Raw genomic sequence first — 18,603 nt, 5'->3', positions numbered from 1 at the left:
CTGGTCATGGGCTCTGCCCCAGGGTATGGTCCTCCGAGCCAGGTATCTAGCTGGGACAGAGAATGTGGTGGCGAACAGGCGAACAGGCAAATGGTCCCTGAATCAGGAGGTGGCAGATCAGCTCTTCCATATCTGGGGCACCCCGGATGTGGATCTCTTCGCGTCCCCCCTACAACAGGAAGGTGGACCAGTTCTGCTCCGCAAGCACAGGGGACAGCGAACCAGCCTCTGACACCTTTGCCCGCTACTGGGGCATGGGCCACCAGTATGCAAATCATCCCTTTAGTGGCGAAGACTCTCTTGAACCTCCAACAGGATGGGGGGGACCTTGATCCTCATAGCCCCTCATTGGCCAAGACAGGTCCGGTTCCCACTTCTGCGGGATCTTTCCCTCTGGGAACCAATCAGTCTGTGGCCTTCCCCAGACCTCATCACGCAGGATCTGGGCAGGCTGAGCCATCCCAACCTCAGGGCCTTGTCCTTGATGGCCTGGATGTTCAAAGGTTAATTCTGCAGCCCCTTGACCTGTTGGATGATGTGTCTCGGTTCTTAGTAGCTTCCAGGAAGCCTTCCACTAGGAAGCCTTATGGCCTGAAATGAAATAGGTTTTCCAAGTGATGTGAGCATCACAGCCTGGACCTGTTCTCCTGCTCTATACTTGAAACTGCTTGATTACCTTCTGCACCTTTTTGGAAGCTGGCTTAAAAGCCATCTCCTTTAGGGTGCACCTGAGTGCTTCAGTACTTACCACCAGGGTGTGGATGGTTCACCCATCTCTGTGCAACCCATAGTGGGTTGCTTTATGTGGTGAATACTGCAATTGAAGCCTCTCCTGTGGCCTCCTGCTGTGTCCTCTGATCTCGATGTGGTGTTGGCTCGGCTCATAAAAGCTCCTTTTAAGCCACTGCGCACTTGTGACCTGAAGTACCTGACCTGGAAGGTCATCTTTTTGGTCATGGTCACTTCAGCATGCAGAGTCAGCGAGCTTCAGGCTTTAGTGACATATCCACCTTACACAAAATTCTTCCATGATAGGGTGTGTATGCAGAACCTCCCTACGTTCTTGTTGAAGGTGGTCACAGATTTCCATCTTAACCAGTCAATCGTCTTGCCCACCTTTTTTCCCAAGGCTCATTCACACCAGGGCAAATGGGGTCTGCACAGTCTGGATTGAAAGAGAGCCTTAGCCTTCTACTTGGAGCGAACGGCAAGCCATAGGCAGTCTATGAACTCTTCATCTCTTTTGACAGGAATAGATTAGGAGTTGCGGTTGCTAAGCAGACCCTGTCAAACTGGTTGGCAGATTGCATTTCCTTCTGTTGTACTCAGGCAGGAGTACAACTTGGGGGCCATGTCAAGGCTCATTCTGTCAGAGCCAGGGCAGCTTCAGTGGCCCACTTGAGAGCGGGCTCCTTGCAAAAGATCTTCAAGGCTGTGACGTGGAGTTCTCTCCACACTTTTCCCTCTCACTACTGTCTGGACAGGGATGGCCGATGCAATTGCAGCTTCGGCCAGTGTCCTCCAGAATCTATTTCAGCTGTAGAACCCAACTCTTCTTGCCTTCAGGCTGTTTCCCTCTGTTACCAACAGCACCACTGTTGTGCCCGTTGGCATCTGCTTGGGTGCCTGTTGGCTTGTTTGTTGCTCGGGAACAGCCTGTAGTTAGGGATTCACCCATGTGTGAGGACTACCATCCTGCTTGTCCTGGGAGAAAGAGTTGCTTACCTGTAACAGGTGTTCTCCTAGGACAGCAGGATGTTAGTCCTCACAAAACCCGCCCACCACCCCGCAGAGTTGGGCTTTTCCTGTGTTTGTTTTATTTTTTTGTAATTCTGTGGACACATGGGTAGTGGCATGCTGGGCATAAGCTTTCTGTGCCGGGCTCCATCCAATGATGTCATCCATGTGTGAGGACAAACATTCTGCTGTCCTAGGAGAACACCTATTACAGGTAAGCAACTCTGCTTTATAGACCATCTCAAAATGATTATCAGAAGCATTATCATTTCAAGCCTTAAATGTCTGTTCCCTTGCTTGTCAGAATTTTGCTTTACCAGCCAGCTTATCTGTTTCCATATTCCTCCTGCATTCAGCATCTCCATACTAGAGAAAGACAGAAACAATCAGATCAGCAGACTTATTAATAGTGGCTTTGGACCTGACACAACTTCTTATCTGTTTTATGAGGCTTTTATTTCAATTATTTGTTGCTCTGTTTCTTAAGGTTTTTTTTTTTTAATGGACAGCATAGGCTTAGAAGATATTTAAACACAGATTAAAAGTCACGCAGTTAAGTTCATCTATGAGCAGTAAATATGCAATTGAGCACTAGATCACATTATCTTTTGAAAAGTACTTTTTAAAAATGTTATTTTTCTGTGTGTTTAGGATGAATTCAGAATATGGTTTTGTGCAAAGGTTCGAGTTCTGGTTTCCCCAGGAAACAACCCATTTCAGAATCCAGAATCTTTAGCTGACAAGGTGGCAAATGGCCATATAGTTCACTTGCCTGAGAGCCCTGCTGAGGTGAACGAAGACCAGCTGCAGATGTATCCACAGATCCAATTGCAAGAGGTATGGACAGTGGTCAGTTTCCAAATCATTGCCTGATCCATGAGGTGCATTGTGTTTAATTTGCATTCTAATACCCAAGATAACCGTTTTTCCAGTAGTTGGATTCTTTGTGGAGTCCACCTGTTCTGCAACAGAACTTGACTTGTGTGACTAGAATTTTGATTTATGACCACTTGGTGACATACTTGCCACTGGGCGTTTTGAGTTGACACCAGCTTAAATTTAGGTTTGGGGGCTACAAGAAATTTGCTAAGCTTTAATACAAAACATTAGAACATTCCTAAATGTAACGTCAGCAAAATGTTACAAATATTTTGAAACTGTGTGCTTGTAGTAACTCAAAAGCCAAGTGGCAGACATGTCAGCAAGTGGTACTGAATCCCAATTCCAGTCAAAATCAAGTGTAACTGCAACTTAAGTGAATGTGCTTTTGCTTTTAGTAAATTACTGTATTTTTCGCTCCATAAGACGCACCTGACCATAAGACACACCTAGGATTCAGAGGGTGAAAAAAAAAAGGTGTGCTAAACCAGCTCTGTTCCCGGGCGTCTGTGCGTCTTATGGAGCAAATTAGGGGTGTGCATACAATTTCTTTTTGTCCCCATTTTGTTTTCGGGTCTGGGAAGGGCCATTTCGGTTCACTCCCCGGATCAGAAAACTTTTATCGTTCTCTTTGGGGAAAAAAAAAAGAAAACACCAATCCTTTAAATTTAATTAACTACAACCCCCACCCTCCTGACCCCCCCCCCCCCAGGACTTGCCAAAAGTCACTGGTGATCCGTGAGGGTCCGGGTGCAATCTCCTGCTCATGGTCCATCGGCTGCCAGTAATCAAAATGCTCCTACTATGTGTCAGGGGCCAACCAATGGCACCGGTATCCCCTGTGACATAGTAAGGGCAAAGGGCCACCGGCACCATTTTGATTACTGGCAGCCGACGGCCCAAGAGCAGGAGATCGCTCCCGGACCCCTGCTGAATCACCAGGGACTTTTGGCAAGTCGTGGGGGGGTTGTAGTTCGGTTTTTTTTTTTTTATATTCGCTCCATAAGACGCACAGACATTTTCCTCCCACTTTTGGGGAAAAAAAGTGCGTCTTATGGAGTGAAAAATACGGTAGGCCTAGACATGTAGTGTCAGTACTTCAGTAGGCAGGAGGCCTCCAATAAAATTACTGCAATAAAATTGGGCAGGAATTGGGCTGTACAGTTCTGTGACTGAGCAAAAATAATTCCTAGTTACTGCCTCTAAGTTCACAAATGCATAGGCAAGTAAAAAAAAAAAAAAGTGCGATTTAAAGAGATTTTGTGGAGAAATATTTTGAATTGGTAAAGCTAAACTCCTGTATTGCTAGGGTGTAATTTTCAAACAGTCCCATGTAGTTGCAAGTTACACAAGTGCTTTTAACTTGCATATTTTTAAAGAGAAGCTACCTGAGTGTTTCGTTTTTGAAAATTTGTGTAAAGTGTATATGCCAACAGCAGCCATGTATTTTGTGCCTGTTGTGTGCAGGGGTGTGGAGGGTCAGGATGGGTAAAATAGCACTCATGCTTGTGAAAATGTTACATGCATTGGCTGTTTTTCTTCCCTGATTTAAACATCTCCTCCTATCCCAGCTAAAATTATATGCATTATGGAAGACCATGAATGCTTTTAAGTGGCCAGCTGAGAGTAGAGATGTGCTGCTCATTTCCTTTCATTTAGTGTTTGCTAAATTTTTTAGTATACACTTAGCCTTTTAATGTGCATTAAAACTTTTAATACCACTAAATGGTTTAGCATGCACTAAATCTAGTTTTAGTGAATATTAAAGCTTGTTAACTAAAATAGAATTTTTTTTGCCTACATACCTAGAGAGGAGGGTGGGTTTTATATACCGTATTTTTTGCTCCATAAGACGCACCTAGGATTCAGAGCGGGAAAATTAAAAATAAAAATGGTGTGCTAAACCAGCTCTGTTCCCGCGCGTCTGTGCGTTTTATGGAGCAAATTAGGGGAGGGAATACATTTTTTTTTTTTTTGTCCCCATCCCAACCCTTTAAATTTAATTAACTACAACCCCCCACCCTCCTGACCACCCCCCCCCCCCCCGACTTGCCAAAAGTCTCTGCTCCAGCGGGGGTCCGGGAGCGATCTCCTGCACTCGGGCTGTTGGCTGCCAGTATTCAAAATGGCGCCGATAGCCCTTGCTCTTACTATGTCACAGGGGCTACCGGTGCCATTGGTCGACCCCTGTCACATGGTAGGGAACACAAGATGGTGCTGGCCGTCCATTGCTCCTACCATGTGACAGGAGCCGACCAATGGCACCGGTAGCTCCTGTGACATAGTAAAAGCAAAGGCTGTTGGCGCCATTTTGAATACTGGCAGCCGACTACCAGAGTGCAGGAGATCGCTCCCGGACCCCCACTGGACCACCAGGGACATTTGGCAAGACCTTGGGGGTGTGGGGGGTCAGGAGGGTGGGGGGGGGGTTGTAGTTAGTTTTTTTTTGTTTTTTTTAATATTTGCTCCATAAGACGCACAGACATTTTCCCCCCACTTTTGGGGAAAAAAAAGTGCGTCTTATGGAGCGAAAAATACAGTAAGTCAAACTCACCCACTTCAACACAGTAGTTACTTTTACCTATGTTGAATTTGCTCACAATATTAAGAAGTTCTTATATTTCTTCATAGCGCAAGTTGTTTTTCACTTGTCTTCCTGCTTCAGCTGTAGTCTGCTCCTCATGAATCTGCTCTCTGGTTGGATGCTGTTGCAGGTCAGAGTGCAGCAATGAAGTGAAAGGAGGTGGTAATGGAGCATTACCCCTTCTTACAACTAGAAATTCATTGGATTCTCTGGTTTTATTCAGTTGAATCTTTGCTTTACAGGTTCGCTTTTTCACACACCACAGTTTGAAATACTTCTGGAATGACTTGAGCCAAACATTTGCCTTTTTGAAGTAAGTTTGCTCCTGCTTTTCTTCTGATGAACTCTAGATATTTTTTTTTTTGTTACAAGCAGTACTTTATCTTTATAGAGCAAGGTTAATATGTTTTTATATATTCTTTTGTTATTTTTCTAATTTGTTTATTACTTTCTGGTTGTAAAACCTGCTCTAACCTATGATTTGAAATTCTCAAATTGATTTTAACAAGCTGTTAGTCATAATTCTGCAGACTGAACTTCATTTCCTATCTCAAACACTATTTTGGGCTTGATTTTTCAAAGTGACTTGCATGTGTAAGTGATGCTTTGAAATCATTAAGAAGGCTGTGAATGTAAAAACCATTTCATGTGTTCTTTTACCTACACTAGCAAGAGCAGTTTGAGGGATGGAAACATAGCAATGACAGAAAAGGATCAGATGGTCCATCTAGTCTGCCCCATGTTTCTCTCAAGGGTTAGTAACTACTCCGTGCAGTTAACCCCAAGCCTTATGATAAGGGTAGAAATATTTACAATCAAAATCAAGCAACTGTCAAACCCATAAATTACTGCTAGCAATATTTTTACTGGGTGAGGAGCCTTCTTGATAATTGACAATGTTTGACGTTCTTTGCTTTGGGACTTGGATATAGAAGCTGTCCTGTGTTTTTTTCTTTAGGTCTGTGTGTCAGTAACACAGACTGTAAAATTCAGGGCCCATGTTGGTTATCTGTATTCAGTCCATGCTCCTCCCTCCCCCCCATCAAAACTGGGAGCGATATTACAGTTGTCAAAATTATTAAGGCTATTGATTGCGAGGGTAGTAATCCACATGCCTTCTGTTAACTGTAGTTCCATGCAGGTTACTTCCATGCATTCTCTTCCTCATTGGTGTGAAGAAAGCATTTACAAATGCACATGCTTTGAATTAGTAAAGCTATCTATGCAAATCTACATACAAAGTTACAGCTGTTCAGGAGCAGTTGCAACTTTCTGCACATATGTATATGTGTGTACTGGGACAACCCACAAATTTTCACGGACGATTTATGCAATAAATCCACTTTGAAAATTTGGCCTTGTTATAAAATTACTCTCATAGAAAGAAGATAGTAGTAGCAAAACATCATACAGCCTGCTTAGTGTGCCCATCCACATTATCATCTGCTCAGCTCTACAATCCCTACGCCTCCCTTATAGATCTTCTGTGTTTATCCCTAACCCTAACCCTAACCTCCACCACCTCCACTGGGAGGCTGTAACAAGCATCTACCACCTTCCCTGTAAAGAAATATTTCTTTAGATTACTCCTTCATCCCATGACCAGAATTCCTTTCTGTTGAAAGAGGCTGCCTCCTGTGCATAGATACCTTGGAGGTATTTAAATCTCTATCATATCTTCCTTACCCAAACTTTCTTTAGTGGTATACATGTTTAGATCTTTAAGCCTGACCCCATATGCTTTAGAAAGAAGACAGTTGATCATTTTAGTAGCCACTCTGTGGACTGATTTCACCCAGTTTATATCTTTTTGAAGATGTGGTGTCCAGAATTGTACACAGTATTCCAAGTGAGGTTTCATCAAGGACTTTTTTTTTCTGCTGACCATTCTTCTTCCGATATAGCCAAACATCTTGCTGGCTTTTTTTCTGCTGACCATTCTTCTTCCGATATAGCCAAACATCTTGCTGGCTTTTGCCAGTGCCTTGTCTACCTGCTAGCTACCTTAAGATCATCGGCTACGATCACACCGAGATCCTGCTCTTGTTTCATGCTTGGAAGAATTACACCCCCATACTGTACTGCTTTCTTGGGTTTTTGAAACAAATGCATGACACTGCATTTCTTAGCATTAAATCTTAGCTGCTGGAATCCAGATCATTCCTCAAGCTTCACTAAATTCATATTTTCCACGTCTTCCAGAGTGTCCTCCCCTGTTGCAGCTTTTGGTATCATTTGCAAAAATGGCAAACCTTTGCTGATAGTCCTGCAATATCCCTTACAGAAATGTTGAAAAGAATCTGCCCAAGGATCAATCTCTGCAGCATATGACTAGTAATGTCCCTCTCCTTGGAGTGAATTCCATTTACTACTACCCTTTATTGCCTCTCACTCAATCAGTTTCTCAGTCACTTTAGGACCCATACCAAGGGTGCTCAATTTGTTTGAGTTTGCCAATCAAAGATAGGCCTATGCCTACCTTTATGTAATATCCTTCTGCATTAAATGTCTATTTCAAAATATATGTGGACGATATACAATTTTTCATCCCATACAAATCTTCCTGGTCTGAAACACTTTCTATGGTGCAAATCTACATCAAAACTATAGAAAAATGGATGGCTCTTAGCATTCTAAAACTAAATGCGAAAAAACCCGAAATTGTACTTCTAAGCTTCGTAGAGAACCCTATCAATAGTCCTCTGTTGCATATTTTGATAGATAATGAACGTATCCCATTCGCTAAGCAAGCTCGTAGTTTGGGAGTTACTTTGGATTCAAACCTCTCTCTGTCCTGTCACATTTCTAAAACTGTCAAAAATGCTTTTTACAAACTACATTTACTAAAACGTCTAAAGCCATTACTGTATGCCCAAGATTTTTGTCTAGTCCTTCAGTCACTGGTATTTTCAGGTCTTGATTATTGTAATGGTTTGTACTTAGGTTTACCAGAATCAACAATTAGCAAATGTTGCTTACCTGTAACAGGTGTTCTCACAGGACAGCAGGATGTTAGTCCTCACATATGGGTGACATCACAGGATGGAGCCCTGTACGGAAAACTTTTCTGTCAAAGTTTCTATAAAGCTTTGACTGACACTGGCACACTGAGTATGCTCAGCCTGCAATTATCCCTGTGACCACAGGTGTTTCCCTCAGTCTATTCGATCATGGAGGAACGCAGGGTCAGATGAGTATGAAACAAGGTGTTTAATTCGCTGACCCTATTGGCAGAAGTGACGTTTATGAGGGAAAGAATTTCCCATACCAAACTGTGAAATGAGAGGCATGGAAACGCTCCAACGGAGAACGTATGAGACTTATAAGGTTGAAATATAGGTTCCATTCCGTGACTAGTGAAAATAGAGGCGGCTTGATCAGGGGATAATCCATGGTAAGCTGACTCAGAAGGGGTTTACCGTTAATCAGGTATCCCCACTCCCACACGATACACCAATTGGAACAGAGGTGTACCTATGTGGAGAATGTCTGGGGAGCAGAATCCGAGGGAGCAAGAGAAAAGAGTGATGTAGAAAAAAGAAAAGGGTAATACCCTTTTGTATGCGTCATGTGGTAAATCATGCCATTTTGAATGGTAGGATTTATGTGTGGAAGGTTTTGTGACGCTACCAGTACCTGAGAACATCAGTGAGTCTACGATTTGAGACTGACTTGTGAGAAGGCGAATGGTTACTGGTGTGATAGATTGAGAAGTATGGGAAGCATACTGGTCTTGGCCAGGACGTGGGTCTGAGGAACAGTGAACCCCATCCTGGTTCAGCATTAGAAGAGTGCTGGCTATGAGAGGCAACAGAAGAGACACATTTAAGAGGCCCTTAATGGAAGAAAGGCATCTATGGGAATGCATTGGAAACATGTGTAGGGAGAAGAATCTGTGCACCATATGGTTTGATTCGGACGCAGAGGGCACGTTCGGTTGACCTCAGCGCTAGAAGATTTTTCTCGCTACACATGTAGTTCGAGAGGATGGAAACCTATATGGAGAAGGTCTGCTAGTGCGTTCGGTAAGTCTCTTAGATAAGTGGGCCGAGGATGCATGGCGTGAGCAAGGGCCAAGGGTAGAGCTGCGCAGCTTCCTTGCAGAGCAGCTAAGAGGTTGTGCGTGCTTGTGTGTTGGAAAGCACATTGACACTATGCTGTCTGTCTGCACAAAGATTTGTTGCAGAGGCAGTATTGGAAGGCATAAGGGTATAACTCATGGCTACAAGCTCCAGGAAATTCATGGGAAACTGTGCCTGGAGCGGAATAGACGCATATTGGGTTGAGAAGATTTTAGGTCAAACTTTACAACCCTGAGTAAATGCGAGCATGAGCAGGATCAGACTAGGTTTTGGTTCTAGATCTGCAATATGGATGAGGGACGAAAGCAGTTGAACAGCTTAGATCCACTGATAATGGAATTTCACTGAATCTAACCCATAGCAGTTTTGGAGGAAAGTGCATAGTGAAAAAACCCCATGACCCGACAATGAAGAATTGAGGGGGCTGAGGTTATGGAATATGCGCGCAGGGACATGTAGGAATTTATTAGAATGTCTGCGCGGTTGCTGGACAGGAAGGTCATTGTGACTGTGGTGTCCAGAAGTGTTGTATAAGGGATTTATGGCAGTGACAGTAATCCCAGGCAGTAATTTTATAGTGAGTCATGAAGAAGTTAGAGCTCCTTGCGTGGACTGACTGTGGTTATGCAGCTGTCCATGCAAGGAAAAGCGTGAATGATGTTGCACTCCGTAGAGAAACAGCAGTCACCGATAGTGATTCAATGAAATACCCCAGTTGCCGAAGCTGGTGCAACCGGCAGAGCTTGGGATTGTAATATTGTTGACTCACCATGAAGCACATAGAAAGATTAGAGGTAATGTACTTACTGCGATATTATTTATTATTATTATTTAAAGACTTTTTTATACCAGTATTAGTGAGCATGTCACACTGGTTTACATTTGAACAACAGGATATGAGAAAAACGGGGGAGGGGTTCACGCAAGCACAGGGTGGAAATACAGAGCAGCAACAGGAAATACAGCAACAACAGGATAAATGAAGAGAACTCCTTAATATAAGGTGCATGTCCGAAATCGTCGATATAGGTGACAACATAACATTGTAATAATATATGCAAGGTTAAAAAAACATCTAGACTGCATGGGCAAGAATACATGGGACAGAGACAGACTAGGTGGCTATGGCGGAAAAGGGGGAGATTGACTAGTCAGGATATGCTTGTTTAAACAACCATGTTTTTAGTTTTGTTTTTTTTTTTAATTTGAAGGAGCAAGGTTCGAGACGGAGACTTGTGGGCAAGGAGTTCCAGTGAGATGGGCCGGTAGTAGAAAGGGCACGGACTCTTGTGGAGGAGAGGTGTGCAATTTTCAGGGAGGTCACAATCAAGGTTCCTTTGTTAGCTGTTCTGGAGGGCCGACTAAGCTGAGGGACACTAAAAGGAATATCGAGCCAATTGGAGTTGTGGGAGTGAATGGGTTGGACAAAGCCATGGGGCCTGATGAGGTTCATCCCAGGATACTGAGGGAGCTTAGAGATGTGCTGGCGGGTCCTCTGTGTGACCTGTTCAATAGATCCTTAGAAACGGGAGTGGTGCCGAGTGATTGGAGAAGAGCGGTGGTGGTCCCGCTTCACAAGATGGGAACAGAGAAGAGGTTGGTAACTACAGACCGGTCAGCCTCACCTCGGTGGTGGGAAAAGTAATGGAATCACTGTTGAAAGAAAGAATAGTGAACTATCCACAGTCGCAAGAATTGCTGGACCAGAGGCAGCATGGATTCACCAGGGGAAGATCCTGTCAGACAAATCTGATTGACTTTTTTGACTGGGTAACTAAGGAATTGGATCAAGGAAGAGCGCTCTGTCATCTACTTGGATTTCAGCAAGGCTTTTGATACGGTCCCACACAGGAGACTGGTGAATAAAATAAGAAGCTTAGGAGTGAGTGCCGAGGTGGTGACCTGGATTGCAAACTGGTTGACGGACAGAAAACAATGTGTGATGGTAAATGGAACTTACTCTGAAGAGAGAGCAGTGTTGAGCGGAGTGCCGCAGGGATCGGTGTTGGGACCGGTCCTGTTCAATATCTTTGTGAGCGACATTGCGGACGGGATAGAAGGTAAGGTTTGTCTTTTTGCGGATGACACTAAGATCTGCAACAGAGTGGACACGCCGGAAGGAGTGGAGAGAATGAGACGGGATTTAAGGAAGCTGGAAGAATGGTCGAAGATATGGCAGCTGAGATTCAATGCCAAGAAGTGCAGAGTCATGCACATGGGGTGTGGAAATCCGAAAGAACTGTATTCGATGGGGGGAGTAGGGCTGATATGTACGGAGCAGGAGAGAGACCTTGGGGTGATAGTCTCTAATGATCTGAAGTCGGCGAAACAATGTGAGAAGGCGATAGCTAAAGCTAGAAGAATGCTGGGCTGCATAGAGAGAGGAATATCGAGTAAGAAAAGGGAAGTGATAATCCCCCTTGTACAGGTCCTTGGTGAGGCCTCACCTGGAGTACTGTGTTCAGTTCTGGAGACCGTATCTTTGAAGGGACAGAGACAGGATGGAGGCGGTCCAGAGAAGGGCGACCAAAAAGGTGGAAGGTCTTCATAGAATGACTTATGAGGAGAGATTGAAGAATCTAAATATGTACACCCTGGAGGAAAGGAGGAGCAGGGGTGATATGATTCAAACTTTCAGATACTTGAAAGGTTTTAATGATCCAAAGACAATGACAAACCTTTCCCGTTGCAAAAAAATCAGCAGAACCAGGGGTCACGATTTAAAACTCCAGGGAGGAAGACTCAGAACCAATGTCAGGAAGTATTTCTTCACGGAGAGGGTGGTGAATGCCTGGAATGCCCTTCCGGAGGAAGTGGTGAAGACCAAAACTGTGAAGGATTTCAAAGGGGCGTGGGATAAACACTGTGGATCCATAAAGTCTAGAGGATGTGAATGAAGAGAAGAGGCAAGGGGTGGCTTGCTTGCGGGAATGATGACTACTGCCTGGAGATTAATATCCTTATTCAATAAACATACACACAGTTAATGCGACTCCAATATTGCTCTATGCTTCAATGGCAAGAGGAAATGTGGAAAAAAGGATTTGCATCCACAAAAAAGCAGGGGAGTAGCTTGCTTGTTACGGCGGTTACTACCCCAAATCAAATAAGCCTGATACTTCACTTTCAATGCACATCCAGCATAGCTCTCTCCTTCAACGGCAGGGAAAATGAAGAAAAGATGATTTATATTCAGCATCATCCAACAAGGAATGAATTACATAGTCTGGGTAAACAAATAAGCATGGGTATAGCTTGCTTGTTATGGTGGTTACTACCCCGAATCAATTAAGCATGATACTTGACTTGGAATAAGTATCCAGCTCAGCTCACTGCTTCAGCAACAGAGGGAATTAAGTAAAGAGGATTTTTATTCATTCAACCAACAATGGCTGAATTGCACATGCAGGGTAAACAAACGGGAGTAGCTTTCTTATTACGGCGGTTACTACCCCAAACCAATTAGCTAGATACTTCACTTAGATGCAGCTCCAGCACTGCTGTCTGCATCGATGGTGGGGGTAGAAGGGAATTGGAACCAAAAAGTTACCAATAAGGGCCCTAACCTCAGCGGTCAGAGTAACAGATTATGAAAATAAATAGGTGTGAAAGCATGCTGGGCAGACTGGATGGGCCGTTTGGTCTTCTGCCGTCACTTCTATGTTTCTATGTTTATGTATGATGGTCAGTGTTTTGTAGATTATTCGGGAAGGGATGGGGAGCCAGTGAAGGTCTTTGAGGATGGGGGTGATGTGGTCTGTTTTGCGGGTATTAGTGATGATTCTAGCGGTTGCATTTTGAAGCATTTGCAACTGTTTTATCGTGGAATAAGGGAGCCCTAAGAGAAGAGTTGCAGTAGTCCCATTTAGAAGAAAGGGTGGCTTGGATCACTGTGCGGAAGTCTTGGGTGTGTAGTAAGGGTTTGAGTTTTTTTAAGACATTGAGTTTGAAGAATCCTTCTTTGAATATAGAGCTAACATGTTTCTTCATGCTTAAATTTTGATCAAGGAGAACTCCAAGGTCCTTTACGAAGGGGTTGTACAGCGATGGGCTTGAATGCTGGGTCAGTAGACAGGGGGGGGGGGAATTGGGGGAGATTGGGGGGAAATGAGAAGAAGTTCAGTTTTGTTAGCATTGAGTGTGAGGTGGAGGTTGGTGAGTAGGGAGTTGATAGATGCGAGGCAGATTTCCCAGTGCTTCAGGGCGTCTGAGATAGAGTTATGGATAGGTATGATGATTTGGACATCATCCGCATATAGATAGAACTTAAAATTGAGTTCAGAAAGTAGATGGCAGAGTGGAGTGAGGTAGATGTTAAAGAGGGTGGAACATAAGAAATTGCCATGCGGGGTCAGACCAAGGGTCCATCAAGCCCAGCATCCTGTTTCCAACAGAGGCCAAAACCAGGCCACAAGAACCTGGCAATTACCCAAATACTAAGAAGATCCCATGCTACTGATGCAATTAATAGTGGCTATTCCCTAAGTAAAATTGATTAATAGCCATTAATGGACTTCTCCTTCAAGAACTTATCCAAACCTTTTTTGAACCCAGCTACACTAACTGCACTAACCACATCCTCTGGCAACAAATTCCAGAGCTTTATTGTGCGTTGAGTGTGAAAGAATTTTCTCCGATTAGTCTTAAATGTGCTACTTGCTAACTTCATGGAATGCCCCCTAGTCCTTCTATTATTCGAAAGTGAAAATAACAGAGTCACATCTACTCGTTCAAGAACTCTCATGATCTTAGACCTCTATCATATCTCCCCTCAGCCGTCTCTTCTCCAAGCTGAACAGCCCTAACCTCTTCAGCCTTTCCTCATAGGGAAGCTGTTCCATCCCATCATTTTGGATGCCCTTCTCTGTACCTTCTCCATCGCAACTATATCCAGAATTGTACACAGTATTCAAGGTGTGTTCTCACCATGGAGCGATATAGAGGCATTATGACATTTTCCGTTCTATTAACCATTCCCTTCTTAATAATTCCTAACATTCTATTTGCTTTCTTGACTGCAGCACACTGAGCCGACAATTTTAAAGTATTATCCACTATGATGCCTAGATCTTTTTCCTGGGTGGTAGCTCCTAATATGGAACCTAACATCATGTAACTACAGCAATGGTTATTTTTCCCTATATGGAACACCTTGCACTTGTCCACATTAAATTTCATCTGCCATTTGGATGCCCAATCTTCCAGTCTTGCAAGATCCTCCTGTAATGTATCACGGTCTGCTTGTGATTTAGCTACTTTGAATAATTTTGTATCAGCCGCAAATTTGATAATTTCACTTTTCGTATTCCTTTCCAGATAATTTATATATATATTGAAAAGCACCAGTCCAAGTACAGATCCCTGAGGCACTCCACTGTTTACCCTTTTCCACTGAGAAAATTGACCATTTAATCCTACTCTCTGTTTCCTGTCTTTTAACCAGTTTGTAATCCACGAAAGGACATTGCCTCCTATCCCATGACTTTTTAGTTTTCGTAGAAGCCTCTCATGAGGGACTTTGTCAAACGCCTTCTGAAAATCCAAATACACTACATCTACCGGTTCACCTTTATCCACATGTTTATTAACCCCTTCAAAAAAATGAAGCAGATTTGTTAGGCAAGACTTCCCTTGGGTAAATCCATGTTGACTATGTTCCATTAAATCATATCTTTCTATATGCTCTATGATTTTAATCTTGAGAATAGTTTCCACTATTTTTCCCGGCACTGAAGTCAGGCTCACTGGTCTATGGTTACTTCGATCGCCCCTGGAGCCATTTTTAAATATTGGGGTTACATTGGCCACCCTCCAGTCTTCAGGTACAATGGATGATTTTAATGATAGGTTACAAATTTTAACTAATAGATCTGAAATTTCATTTTTTAGTTCCTTCAGAACCCTAGGATGCATACCTTCCGGTCCAGGTGATTTGCTACTCTTTAGTTTGTCAATCTGGCCTACTACATCTTCCAGGTTCACAGTGATTTCGTTCAGTTCGTCTGACTCATCACCCCTGAAAACCATCTCCGGAACTGGTATCTCTCCAACATCCTCATTAGTAAACACAGAGGCAAAGAATTCATTTAGTCTTTCTGCAATGGCCTTACCTTCCCTAAGAGCCCCTTTAACCCCTCTGTCATCTAATGGTCCAACCGACTCCCTCACAGGTTTCTTGCTTTGGATATATTTAAAAAAGTTTTTATTATGAGTTTTTGCCTCTATGGCCAATTTCATTTCAAATTCTCTCTTCGCCTGTCTTATCAATGTTTTACACTTAGCTTGACAATGCTTATGTTTTTTCCTATTTTCTTCAGATGGATCCTTCTTCCAATTTTTGAAGGATTGTTTTTTTGGCTAAAATAGCCTCTTGCACCTTACCTTTTAACCATGACTGTAATCGTTTTGCCTTCCTTCTACCTTTCTTAATGCGCGGAATACATATGGACTGCGCCTCTAGGATTGTATTTTTAAACAATGTCCATGCCTGTTGAACTCTTTTAACCTTTGCAGCTGCATCTTTCAGTTTTTTTCTAACTATTTTCCTCATTTTATCAAAGTTTCCCTTTTTAAAATTTAGTGTTAGAGCTGCAGATTTACTTATTGTCCCCCTTCCAGTTATTAGTTTAAATTTGATCATGTTATGATCACTGTTGCCAAGTGGTCCCACCACCGATACTTCTCTCACCAAATCTTGCGTTCCACTAAGAATTAAATCTAAAATAGCTCCCTCTCTTGTTGGTTCCTGAACCAATTGCTCCATGAAGCAATCATTTATTACATCCAGGAACTTTGTCTCTAGCAAGTCCTGATGTTACATTTACCCAGTCAATATTGGAGTAAATGTAAGAAAGGGAAGAGCCTTGTGGGACGCCTTGTTGTAGAGCAGAGCTTTCCAAACTTTTCATGTTGGTGACACACTTTTTAGACAAACATAATTTCGTGACACAGTAATTCAGTCTACCAGCAAACCAGAAGTTAAACGTTAAACGAACAAAATGTATTTCAACAATTTATGTATGTTTCCTTAAATATATACATAAATAAAATGTTTCACAACACAACCTATCTCATAATAAATATTTGCAGGCTTCCACTTCCTCCATGCTGATCTCGTACATTGTGAGATCGGCATAGAGAAAGTGCTACTCTTGCACATTCCCAAAGATTACATGTGCCAATCACTAAAAAGTAATTTTTTTTTTTACCTTTGCTGTCTGATCTTAGTTTTCTAATCGGTTGGTCACAGGCTTTTTTTTCCACCTTTCCTTTCTTGTTTTTTTTCCAATTCCTTTTACAGGGTCTTTTTTTCTATTTCTTTTCTCTCCATCTGTCTTCCCTCAAACACACAATCAGGTTCTCATTCTCACACATTCTCACACACAAAGGCTCTCACTCACATGCAATCTCACACATCCACAGCTCTCACTCTCACATGCCTCTCTCTCATACATACATACATACTGTCTCTCTCGTGCACATGCTGTCTCACTCTCACACACAGGCTCTCTCACTCCTACATGCTCTCTTGCTCAAGCACAGGCTCTCACTGGCACATGCTGTCCCTCTGCACGGGTTGCCGAAGGATGGGCTCTTCAGAGGCCCTGATCTTCCCTGGCCATGACTTGGGATCTGCAGCGGCCCTGCTATCGGGTTTCCTCCTCTTCTCGGGCTGCCACGACGTGGGATCCGCAGTGGCCCTGCTATCGGGTTTCCTCCTCTTCTCGGGCCGTCGCGACGTGGGATCCGCAACGGCCCATTAATGCTGCTCTTCTTCTGTACGCAGCAGATGCTCCTCCTCCTTCCTGCCCACGCGGCTCCGGCAACGTTTTTCTTCCAGGGCTGCACAGGCAGGAAGGAGGAGGAGTGAACGTGACCCTTTTCTTCGGGCCGTGGTGATGTAAGCTCCACCACTGCCCGCCGATCTTCCTGCTATAGTTCCCTGCTTCCGCCGGCCCTGTGGACCAGGCAACACACCTCCACACTACAGGCGACACACTAATGTGTCCCGACACACACTTTGGAAAGCTCTGTTGTAGAGGGTAGGGGCAGATATGGCATTACCAATTTTAACAGAGAATTTTCTGTTGGAGAGAGAGGATTTGAACCATAATAGGGCTAAACTAGAGATGCCGATGCCTTCTAGGCGGGCAATGAGGTGACTATGGCATATGGTGTCAAATGCCGCGGAGATATCAAGGAGGGCGCGGAGGTAGCTGTGACCCTGGCCCATTCCTCTGAGGAGATGGTCGGATAGGGTAAGTAGCAGGGATTCCGTATTAAAGTGTTTCCGGAAACCGAATTGTGAAGCGTGGAGGATCTTATGATTTTCAAGGTAGTCCGAGAGTTGTGAGTTGACAATTCTTTCCATTATCTTGGTGATAATATGGGGCGGAAATTGGCGGGGTCTCTCGGGTCTAAAAAATACTTCTTAAGGAGGGGTTTGACCACTGCCTGTTTAAGTGTATCGGGGACAGTACCTGTGGTGAGAGAGCAGTTGATTATGTCTGCTATGGCTCTGGCTATTGAGTTAGGGATGGCTAGGAGCGCTTTAGGGGGATGATGTCATTGGGATGAGAGGCGGGTTTGAGTTTTTTGAGGATGGATTCTACTTCTTTGGAGGAGGTAAGGTCGAGGGAGACCAGTCTGGGAGTAGAGGGTACAGTATCTGAAGGGGGAGAGAACAGGGAGCTGGGGAATCTAGATAGATTCACTATCTTACTATGGAAGTAGAGAGCGAGTTCTTCGCATTTGTCAGCGGCTTCAGAGTCTGGTATAATGGGCGGGGTAGATTTGATAAGACCAGAGACATAAGAGAATAGCGCTTTGGGGTTGTATCTGTAATCATGGATTTTGGCGGCATAGAAGTCCTGTTTGTGCTTGAGGGTAGTGAGTCTGTAGCAGTGGAGGGCAGTTTTATAACTGGAGGAGTGGTGTGAGGTTGGGTCCTTGCGCCATATTCTCTCTTTTTGTCTGTTTGTTTTTATTGTTTTTAGCTCAGAGGTGTACTATGGGTTTGAGTGTTTGGAGGCGGTATTTACGATGCGTTTGGAAATAGGGCAAAGTTTGGCGATATCCGCTGTCAGGTTGCTCCAAGAGGCTAGCGCAGAGTCTGGATCAGAGCAGTCTAGATTGGGCAAGGCAGTTGATAAGGCAGCGACTAGTTCATCACTAGGACAGGACTTTCTGGAAATTATAGTGGTGCAATGGGCATTGTTGCTGGGGGCGGAGGCGTTGTTGGAAAAAAGGCTTTCTATTAGATAGTGGTCGGACCAGGGAACTGGGGTGCAGGAAGGGGTGGTGGTGGAGAGGACATAAGAG

At 43.8% G+C, this 18,603-nt stretch overlaps 1 protein-coding gene across 8 annotated transcripts in view; it reads left to right on the top strand.

Moving 5' to 3' along the window:
* The window catches only part of ATP13A3 (ATPase 13A3), a 535,999-nt gene that overhangs the window by 103,602 nt on the left and 413,794 nt on the right, over positions 1-18,603 (top strand). For all 8 annotated transcript variants that reach the window (XM_029615360.1, XM_029615358.1, XM_029615363.1 and 5 more), the window contains 2 exons: positions 2,389-2,574; positions 5,443-5,513. In XM_029615360.1, coding sequence (XP_029471220.1) covers positions 2,389-2,574; positions 5,443-5,513 — 257 coding nt within the window. The remainder of the gene's footprint in view (positions 1-2,388; positions 2,575-5,442; positions 5,514-18,603) is intronic.

The sequence above is a fragment of the Rhinatrema bivittatum genome, chromosome 9, assembly GCF_901001135.1.
Source record: "Rhinatrema bivittatum chromosome 9, aRhiBiv1.1, whole genome shotgun sequence".
NCBI lineage: Eukaryota > Metazoa > Chordata > Amphibia > Gymnophiona > Rhinatrematidae > Rhinatrema > Rhinatrema bivittatum.
This window is presented reverse-complemented; position numbering and strand designations above follow the sequence as displayed.